We start from the raw sequence: 10,521 nt of genomic DNA on the forward strand, positions 1-10,521 counted from the left end.
ATGGTTTGCGATTTTTCTTGTGGAAAAGCAAGACATTTAGCCCACAAGGGGCTTCGTGTGAGCGAGGGGGACCCACTCAACCGCATACCTCCAATTTTGTTGTGGGAGCAGCTACCCAGCCCACCTTGCAAAAAAAAAGCGTTGTAACAGAGCTTGATCGGACGGTCGGAAGTGTCCTAACACCGAAAATCCGACGGCTGTGAATGTTAATGACCTGAGATGAAAAGTTGCGCAGTTTTAATGTCTCTGCTACTAATTACTAAATCGCCATTTCCAGTTGCCAAACGCGCCGTGTCTCTTGACCATCCCAATCAGTTCGGTTCCTTCTCAAACACAACACAGTCACCATCATCTTCCCGCAAATCCTCTCAACTAATCTTAACCTTCACCCGCGCAAATCATAACCCTCTGCGCCCTCTCCGAGGCACCCCACCAGCCCAACTCCACGCCACGCGGCCCCCACGCCGAGGGGTTCCGCCGTCGGCCCCGCGCCCACCAACTGCCACCACCCCACTCGCGCCGCCGCCGTCCCCCCTTCCCCGCCCCTCCCCGCTATCCCGGCCCGCTCTTCCGCCGCCGGCCGGCCGCGCCCCCCACGCGCGCGCCTGATATGCTGGTGACGCCCAAGATGGCTTCCAAGGCCGAGTCGCCCGTCTCCTGCACCCCGCCCAAGCCCTCGCCGGTGGGCGCCGACGAGATGCGCGCCGTCGCGCGCAAGTTCGCCGACCAGCCCGTGCAGAACCCGGAGCCCGGCGTCTGGGCCGTCCTCACCGCCATCTCCAAGAAGGCCCGCCTCCGCGCCGAGGTCCACTCCCTCCCATTCTTAAACCCTAGACCCAGAATCCAATATTTCGTCTTTTTATTTTTGGGTGGGGTACTCGGCATTGCTGTCATTCTGCCATGTTCCTGTCCGCATTGCTGATTAATCTGTTTTATTTATGGACAATACCACCCATGGTCCATGGACAGAAACAGGCATTGTACTCTTTACCTGTGAAGAATTTACCTCGCATGTCTGGCCCTGGTACAGTTATCTGCTTAATTGTTGATACCACTAGAGTAACAGTCTAGCAGCTTTGGTTCTGCTAGTAAGCTGTATCTGCGGCGAATAGCCGGCTTGGTCTAATTCGTAGTGCAAAGCTTTGCCTTCAAGGAACTTTCTTGGCATAAGCTCAGACATATGTTGTTGATTAGTCAATGGTTGAGAGTTGAGACATAGTGGCCTTTACTTGTGTTATGCATACCACCACTGTAATGAGGAGGCATAAATTTGCTGATTGGAATCTTAGGGGATGAACATTCTTTTGAGTGCTGACGAGCACATTCTGGGCCGCACGACCGAGAACCCGCGCTTCAGGATTTCTGTTTTGGCAGTCAGTGGGAATCATTGCAAGATATATAAGGACACTGTGATAGGGGAGCTGCAACGCGATGAACCTGTGCCTGTTTACCTCAAGGACACGAGGTTTCTTTTGCTTCTGGATCTTGCTCTATCTGACAACAATAATTTCCTTTTCTTAAATTAACTTGCTGTATCTGTGCAGCACGAATGGCACATATGTCAACTGGAATAAGGTTACGAAACGATCACCTCCAACCAAGCTTAATCATGGGGACATCATATCATTTACCCAACCTCCTCATCACGGTAAAATGTTTCTGCTTATTCCGCTTTTACTAGTCTAATCCTCGTTGGTTTTGTTGGGGTATGTTATCCATTGGCCTGTACCTGGTCTGTGCTGTCTGGCTTGCTGTTCTCTATAAGCATTTTTCGTGTTTCCTCACATTTTGTGCCCGTCCCTCCTTATTTACTTCCGTGCACTTAATTATGTTGTCACTGTCATGCTTCTGGTTTCTCTTGCATGCATGAACACTCTAATTTTATAGAAGTGATATTACCTGTTGATGCCCATTTAACTTGTATATTGATTTTACAGATGCCTCTTATGCATTTGTCTATCGGGAAGTTAATGCGGTCAGCTGCGTAGGGAATGGTACTACCATACTCAAAAGAAAATCAGGTAAGAGGGAATATGGTGTCCTATGTTTGCTCATCACATTTGGCAACTACACTGCATGTTCTGAGATATGGCCGTCCATTTGTACTTGATCCTAAAGGGGAGGTTGGTTCTGAAAGCAAGAGGCTAAAAGGTCTGGGCATTGGTTCATCTGATGGTCCTGTTTCACTAGATGATATTCGAAGACTAGAAAAATCTAATGCAGTAAGTTTGCTCCTTCAAGATGGCAAAAGTTAATCTCCCTTGTATCTCCATTATCTTATGAAGCTAAAATCCATGCAGGAGCTCAGGGAACAACTCGAGGCACATGTTGTGACAATTGAGACATTGAGAGCTGAAAGCAAAACAGCTGAAGCGCAGCATGAAAAGGTATCTACAAACACAGATAATTGCTTGCTTATAGTTTTGGAGGATACATGAGTGTACCGCATGTCACAGGGTCATTTCTATTTTTTCTTCAGTCAATGTAATAAGACAATAATGCTCTTGTATATTCTAATGTCAAGAAAGATTGTTGGTGTTGCCAAGTTATATTTACTGCCTTGTTGATGTAATACACTAGTATGTATTCCGATTTCAAATGTAAACATTTTGGTCCCTTTTCGATTAAACTTATCCATCTGTTTTCAGCAACTATATGATTATCAAATTATACGCATGACTGCCCTTCCCTGTAACCAAATTTTTGGTGCAAATCTGATGATGCAGGAACTAAAGGAGTTCAAAGAAACTACATCAAGTTCTTATCTCGAGCAAACTAAATCTCTTCAGCTAGCACTAGAGGGGAAACAGAAACAGCTAGATTCTCTTAGTACATTAAACACAGAGTTGCAGAATTCCATTAAAGATCTGGATGAGAGGCTTAGTGCATCTAAGCAATCACGTGCTGATGCTGACGAGATAATTCACAGGTGAGCTTCATAGCTGTTGGATCGATTTTTTGCACCACCACTCTGACAATACAGAGGATTTTGCTTGTAACTTTCTATATCATAAGGGTGCATATATTCCATAATCTGTGAAAAAACTCCTGGGTAGGAATCATGATTTTGATAGGAGGAAGTCCAGAGGAATTGCTATATTCCCTACAAATAAGCTGTGAAATGCGTTCCGAACAGGCCAACTCTAAGTTTCCATACTGCACTTTTGTTGTTCCGCTGATGAAGGGTTAACCTTATGAAAATAAATAAATTAGTTTTTTTTGCCATGTATGAGCTCTGGTACTAGCACCACTTATATAAAGTTGAAATGCTTGCAGCCAAAAGGTAAATATATGTGAGCTTGAGGAACAGCTAAGCGAGGAGAGAAACTTAAGAATAGAGGAGCGTGATAAGGCTACAGAAGACCTTAAATCTGCGCTGCATAAAGTACAAGCAGAGGCTCAAGACGAAATGAAGAGACAGACAGAGGCTTACCTTAAACAACAAAAGGAACAGAAAGAGTTTATCGTCAAGCTTCAGGTTTAACCCTCTTCCAATTCTAGTCAAAGTTCAGGTGACTAATTCATGTTCGTGATATCACATACTTAAAATAGAGTTTCATTATTTTTCAGGAATCGGAAAAGGAAACCCGTTTGCTTGTGGAAGCATTGAGGTCCAAGCTGGTATGCACAATTATTTTGGTTGCATTATTCATATTAAGTTATGTCGTTCCATTACTGTACTTCAACTGCTGCACTCTCATGCAGGAAGACTCTCGTGAAAGCCTTGTAACATCTGAGAAAAAAGTGCGAGAACTGGAAACTCAACTCCAGGATGAGCAACTCGTGTCTGCTAAAAGTCAAAAGGTATCATGAGGTTCCGCACATGTTATACTTTGTACAATTTACATCTGTGAAAAGTATTTTTATCTTTTGTAATTGTGTATAACATTTTTTTTCTATTTCTTGCTGTTGCAATTGTAGAAATCTGATAATCTGGAAACTGAACTGCGAAAGCTCAAGAAAGAACTTGAAAACGAAAAGGTAGAAAAATGTTCCAGTCACATAATGGGACTCTTTCTGTTTCTCTGATGTTTCATCACATGAGCAAATTATATTGGTTTTCTTTTGCTTTCTTCATAAGGCTAGAGTTCCTTTTCTGTTGTGCTTTTGCCTCTGGTGTTCATGGGTTCGAAGTTGTATCATATATTTCAGACAGCAAAAATTTATTCTATTCATCGTTTGAGAGGCTACACTCCTCTACTTACAATCTGATAATACATGTGCTTCGTTAGCAGGCTGCTCGGGAAGAAGCGTGGGCAAAGGTCTCATCTCTTGAGCTTGAAGTAGCTGCTACAATGAGAGATCTATCAATTGAAAAACGTAGGTATCAAGGGGCCAGAGAAAGAGTTATTTTACGGTAAGCATTTAATTTCAGCATCATATATAGGCAATATGAGTCCAAGCTTGTGGAACTAACTTTTTCTACAATCCCTTTCCTCTGTTGCTAATTGCAGAGAGACCCAACTGCGTGCTTTCTATTCAACTACGGAAGAGATCTCTTCTCTATTTGCGAAACAGCAGGAACAGCTTAAGGCTATGCAGAGAACTTTAGAGGACGAAGAGAACTATGAGAGCACCTTGCTGGGTCTTGATCTCAATGAAGTACCAGTAGCAAATGTGAACACCGATGTTGCCCGTGCAAAGCCAGTAGACTATGCAAAAGATACAATGTCGGGTGCTTCAGCAGAGAATACCCAAGCAAGTGAACGTAGTTCCACCGATGAAGAAATGACCGAGCAGCAGGACGGTGGTACCAGAATTGAAGGGGGCACTCAAGACTTAGAGTGCACCAGTCCAGAAAGGACAATAGAGAAAATCGGATCTGATTCTCATGGTGACCACACTGCAACAGCTCCTGAGCAAGAGACCGAGCAAGTTCTGGAGACTGAAAGCCAAATCGGTAATGTTGGCTGCAATGATCATAATTCCATTAACAGCGTTATGGGGGGAGAGACTTTGCAGCTAGAGGATGAAATGCAGGCACAACAAGAAACCGAGGAATCTAACTTGATTCCAAAAGAGGGAGGGCGGCCACTAGTTAATGAGGAACAGCAATCCCTAACCCTCAAAGATGGCATTGGTCAGTGTTCTGAAGGGAAACATGAGGGCGACTGCTCTGCGAGCAAACCTGACGACACGCAGGATGGAACTATTCGCACAGCTGATCTGTTGGCCTCAGAAGTTGCCGGTAGCTGGGCAGTGGAAACAGGACCGTCTGTCAATGGGGAGAATGAGTCCCCGTGCTGCTCGGAAGACGTGGGTGGTGACCCCTCTGAAGGACACGATGATGACGCAGGGGAAAGAACAGCAGCTGATGCCCTGACCAGTTTGGTGAACTCTGATGGCCACTCAGCGGGTAGCCAGACTAATGCGGATGGTCGTCGTGCTATTAATCATATGATTGGACTTCTTGATCCTGAAAAGAAGCTTCCAGGAAACTTCGTTGAAGATAGTGAGTCTGATGCTGAGACTCGGGACGGTAGCGAGGCCGGGGATGCAGATATTGACAGTGAAGCCATGGTTGAGGACTCTGTGGGTTAGGCCTAAAAACAACTGATTTCCTCGTACATATGTCGATTTTTAAGTTTCTGCACCCTTTGAGTCGGTTTATGAGCATTTATCATTGTGTCTCCTTGTGCTTCTGACTTCTTTGTATCACTAGTCCAATCTGAAATATCTAGTTCTTGTTGTTAGTTTTTGGCATTGCCATGACATTCGTTCTATGGATTCTTAAAAGGGAATATCATGGCAATTGTTATTACTCCAGTTAAGTAGTTATATGTACTCCCTCCATTTTTATTTACTTTGCATGTTAGCTTTTGTCTAAAGTCAATTTTTATAAACTTTATCAAGTTTGTAGAAAAATATGTTAACATATACACCACCAAATCAATACCATTAGATTCACTATTGAATATATTTTTGCACCATATACGTTTATTATTGTCAATGTTTGTATTGTTTTCTACAAACTTGATTAAACTCCAAAAAGTTTGACTTCAGTCAAAGCTGATTGGAGTAAATAAAAACGGAGGGAGTACCTACAAACCCATGGGTGTTTGTCTGAAGATAGTATAACTGTAGGAGTCGGATAATAACAAATATAAGTGAAATAGTGTGCGATTTCAAAAAAAATTAAAATGCCATGCTTACCGCATTCATATTTTGTCTAAATAAGAATGTGGTAAAGCATGGCATTTTTTTTTTTGAAATCGCACGCTATTCACTTATAGGCCAAAACATCTTGTATTTAGGAACAGAGATGTTAGGTGTATTCCGAAGCGACGAAGAGGCAGAAAATACCCAACAAATAGAAACTAGTTCTACAAAAGAATATGTTATTAATCAACTACTGCTCCACCAGTTTTGGTGACTGAAAGGTAACATATCCACAGAACCAATGAACATAATAAGAAAGAAAAAGAAAGTACAGGCAGGGCTCACTGCCTGGAAAACAACAACGATTATTAACGACGACATTAAAACAAAAGAGTCAATAAAACCACATGAATTCACAGTTCAACTCTAAACCAAGGTTTTCCTTTGGGTCTGCAATCTGCAATGTTTCTTCTCTAGTCCAATCAAATGCTTCTGCCATCATCGCCATCACTCTCTTGATTCATGCTTGCTGGCTGTGCCGTTCTGCTGCTGCTGCTGCTGCTGCTGTTGGTGCTGCAGCTGGTAGAATGGTATGGGTGTAGCCTGCTGCAGCTGCTGCTGCTGCTGAAACATGAGGTTGTGCTGCTGGGCCATGCCGTTGGAGGAGCAGGAGTCGCCGATGCCGAGCTCGATGGTCGCGATCTTGAGGCGCTGGACCTCGCCTGTCAGCGCCTCGTTCAGAGCTGCTCAAGCACACAAGGAGAAGAACTGAATGTCAGAACCATGAGTTTAAAAGAAACACTTGCAAAATCATGAATGAAGACTCTGGAGATACGTGGACTCGGACTAAGCCAGCACATGCCACCCGAGCGGTTAAAGAAACACTTCCAAAATTAGAGTACGAATGAAGACTCTGGAGTGCAAATCAATCTATTCTACTCTACTCCATGGTAGCAACTAACAACATGATGAGAGAAAGCAGCATATTTTATCTGAAGAGTCAATTTTAAAACAGAAGCAAATCTTGGTGCTTGATCATTGTCAAGTGCCAAGCACATCCGTAATGGATTAGTACTTAGACGCTAGACTACATGCCAACGACTACCGGCATGGAGGGAGCTACCTGCGTACCTACCGAGGGAATTCAGAGCTGCGGTCGTGAGCGGAGCACACGTACGACTAGGACACGCAGATAAACATGTCAACGTCAGGAGCCGTGATACGATAAGGACCATCTATGTAGACTCTAGTCTAGTGCCAAGCACATCGGTGGATGGATGAGTGGATGGATGGATCGGACGGACGGACGTTGACGAGCGGATGTTGTACGCACGACAAGCAGGGTGTGGGAGAGAGAGGGGACACGCAACGCACCATCGCGCAGCTGCGCCTGCTGCTCCATGGCCTGCAGCCGGAACCTCAGCTCGTTGTTCTGCGTCGCCACCGCCGACGAGTCGCGCTGCGCCATCGAATTCGAACCATCAGTCAACTCAATTTCAGTCAATGAGATAAAAATGGATGGATGTTGCACGAGGTCGAGAGGAGGAAGAAGATGGTGTACCTGCAGGAGGTTGATCTGCGCGGCGAGCGTGGTGGCCTCCGTCTGCAGGATCTGCACCTTCTGCTCCAGCTCCACGATGTACCGCATCTTGCGCTCCTTGGACCGCGCCGCCGACTGCCGGTTCGCCAGCACCCTGCGCACAATCCAAACTCGATCTCAGTTCCGTAATCCACAGCACGTTTTAGGCAAGCAGCAATCGCCGATCATCAATGGCGAAGCTTTGGCAAGGATTCGCGATCTTGATCGATTGATTGGTTGAGGCGATGTTCGAATGGATTACGACGTACGTACCTCTTGACGCGCTTGGGGTCGGCGAGGGCCATCTCGGCCAGCTTCTCGTCGGCCATGATCTTCTTCATCTCGGCCGGGGAGAACTCGCCGCTGCCGAACTCCAGGCTGAACATGCCCCCCGCGCCGTTGGCGGCGGCGCCGCCGGGGGAGGCGAAGTTGAACCTCCCCATGAGGCTGTCCACGGACAGGCTCCGGGCGTGCCGCCCGGCCATCGCCGGCTCCCCGGCGGCGCTCCTCTTGACGCCCGCGCCGACCCACTCCTCGGAGTCGCCGTTCTCGCTGCTGTCGGCCTTGGCGCTGCTGTCGGGCGACGAGGAGTTGAGCACGTCCATCCCCTCCAGGTTCAGGTACGAGTTGAAGAGGTCGTCGCCGCCGGCACCGTCGCCCCAGCCCCCGGCCTCCGCCTTGGGCTGCGGCAGCTGCTGCGTCGGCGGCGGGAAGTAGCCCGCGAACGGCACCTCGCTGCGGGACCGGCGGTGCGCCGGCACGACCTGCTTGCGCCCCGCCGCCCCCGAGGAGTCGTCCATGCACACGTCGCCGCTCGCACCACCCCGCTGCCCGGCGAAGGACGCGGGCGGCGTCGGCGGCAGCCCCGGCGCCCTCGGCTTGGCCGCCGCCGCCGCCGCCACCACGGAGTGCTCGACCACGCCGAACGACGCCGCCTGCTGCAGCTGGTGCACCTGGTGGGCCTCGCCAATGCGCTCCATGCTTACCTGCCCGCTCGCGCCGGGGACGTCCGCCGTGGTAGTAGTGCAAAGCAAGCAGCGCCGGCGGCGGAAATGGGTCGTGCTGGTCGAGACGGTGGTGATGGATCGAATCGCGAGGTTGGGAGCGGTGGGAGACGACGCGCTTTTAAGGAGGCCTTTAATCGCCGTCCGTTGGGACGGTGCCGGTGGCTCGTGCGTGCGCGGTGCGCGTGTTCGATCGCTCGCCCGCCCGGCCCGTTTGCTTGCCTTTGGTGAGCTCGCCTGGGCCTCGCAAGCCGCCACTTTTGCACCGCGGCTCACAGCCTGGCGACGCACCGTTTTTTTGGCAAGCTCCAGCGGCATTCAGTGTACTGCTGCCCTGGCCGTGGCTAGTACGCATCGACTGGCAGTGGCCGCTTGCGCAGCGGAAACTTCCTGCCTACGGATCATCGGATGGACGGCTGTGGGGCGGCCTCGTGATCCAGCACCTATGTTACCTGCGGGGCTTACCCTATGGACCATGTGCCACGTGTCACCTCAGTTAGGGATGCAAGCGGGCGGCGTCCGCGTGTCCATTCCAGCTGGGCCTCGTCGGTGGCCCCCCCGGGAAGAAATAAGCGGTAGAAAACACGTTTTCTCTCTCTTCTTTATAAAAAGATAGTATATACTTTGCGTGCATCTCAAAAAAAGAAAAAGAAAACTTTGCGTCACAACGGGGTATAAATATGCTAATACGCTAGCTCATGATTATCTGTCAATATTAAATGTAGTAGTATAAAAAAGATTTTATTTTGTAATAAAAACTTATTTGGTAGTCGTTTATTGGCTTACCAAAAAATATTTTTTTGGTACGTCGATAAAAGGCAGGCCAGGTGGATCCTCATCAATGACCCGTGGGATGGGATTTTATTTTTTTGAAAATAAAAGACCTTCAATTATTATTTATTTACAAGAAGTAAATAACATACACACAAGGGGGCAAATTACAACAACGCACCAGATAACTTGTGCCACCCAGCCGTGCAGGGAGAGGCCGCAATCATACGGGGCCCATAGCTGAACGCCAGTGATGAAGATGATGGCCGCCCACCGAAAAGAGGACAAGGACAACTTCATCTGATAGCCTCTGGACAAGGAAGGGCGCGAGCTCGTCGATGACGAGGATCACACAGAGCATCATAAGTAGGAGAGAAATAAGTCCCTTGTACGGTTGGTGGCATAACTCTGGAATATGAACCAACGACGAAGACCTACTTGGCGAAGATCTGGATCCAAAGACCATGATGTATGCCTCCAGTGAAGGAGGTTGAGAGGGATGACTGCCTTTAGACACACGCGGGATTTCAGATGAGACTCCACTCAAGCCAGAGCAGAAGATGGGGCATGATACATTCCTCGACTCGAGCGAAGAGAATCGACACCAATCCATGGAAGATAGGGCATGCGGTTCCACGACTGCCTGCTTCAGTTTCCTTGAAATCAAAACTGAAGCGCCAGATCTTCGTATAAATAAGATCTCTTGTGTCTTCGTAAATGGGATGGGGAGAGCCTGACAGGAGACTAAGGGATATGGAAGGGGCTTCGAACCAGTGGGATCCCAGATACAGACCTTAGCTGAGGGCCTAGGACCACAGCGGTGCCAAGAACCGAAAGGAGAGAAAATCTCTAGGGAATGCAATGAATAGGAAGGGGGGTTAGTTTGAAGGGTACCTCCGGGACGAACCGAGTAGAATTCGTCATAAAGGAAGACCATGACGGCGACTATGCCGAGGAAAGCCATGAGAGGAGGTCGACAGTGCCTCCGTCCCCTCGAGGAATAGCCGAACCTAGCCATGAGGCCGTCAGATCTGGTGGAGAAAGGGCTTTGGGTAGGTGGAGAAACGC

The 10,521-nt window shown here is 48.0% G+C and overlaps 2 protein-coding genes across 3 annotated transcripts; one reads left to right on the plus strand and one right to left on the minus strand.

Annotated features, from left to right (window-relative positions):
• Window positions 1-423: 423 nt before the first annotated feature.
• LOC119303933 (myosin-14-like) lies at window positions 424-5,778 on the plus strand. Of its 2 annotated transcripts, none has more exons than XM_037581092.1 (13): window positions 424-805; window positions 1,290-1,465; window positions 1,545-1,648; window positions 1,938-2,021; window positions 2,119-2,222; window positions 2,301-2,387; window positions 2,727-2,929; window positions 3,277-3,478; window positions 3,571-3,621; window positions 3,706-3,804; window positions 3,922-3,981; window positions 4,233-4,357; window positions 4,455-5,778. In XM_037581092.1, exons 1-13 carry the CDS (start codon window positions 611-613, stop codon window positions 5,539-5,541), a joined length of 2,577 nt encoding a protein of 858 aa, XP_037436989.1. In that variant the 5' UTR covers window positions 424-610; the 3' UTR covers window positions 5,542-5,778. The 2 variants fall into 2 exon arrangements, with proteins under 2 accessions (XP_037436989.1, XP_037436990.1); XM_037581093.1 differs by having other exon boundaries at window positions 4,236-4,357.
• A 522-nt stretch (window positions 5,779-6,300) lies between these two features.
• Window positions 6,301-8,658, minus strand: LOC119300389 (bZIP transcription factor 18-like). Its single transcript, XM_037577365.1, has 4 exons — window positions 7,952-8,658; window positions 7,661-7,793; window positions 7,474-7,558; window positions 6,301-6,842 (listed from the first exon to the last, which is right to left on the minus strand). The coding sequence occupies exons 1-4, from the start codon at window positions 8,656-8,658 to the stop codon at window positions 6,607-6,609; spliced, it is 1,161 nt and encodes a 386-aa protein (XP_037433262.1). The 3' UTR covers window positions 6,301-6,606.
• Window positions 8,659-10,521: the final 1,863 nt, after the last annotated feature.

The sequence above is a fragment of the Triticum dicoccoides genome, chromosome 5A, assembly GCF_002162155.2.
Source record: "Triticum dicoccoides isolate Atlit2015 ecotype Zavitan chromosome 5A, WEW_v2.0, whole genome shotgun sequence".
Taxonomy (NCBI): Eukaryota; Viridiplantae; Streptophyta; class Magnoliopsida; order Poales; family Poaceae; genus Triticum; species Triticum dicoccoides.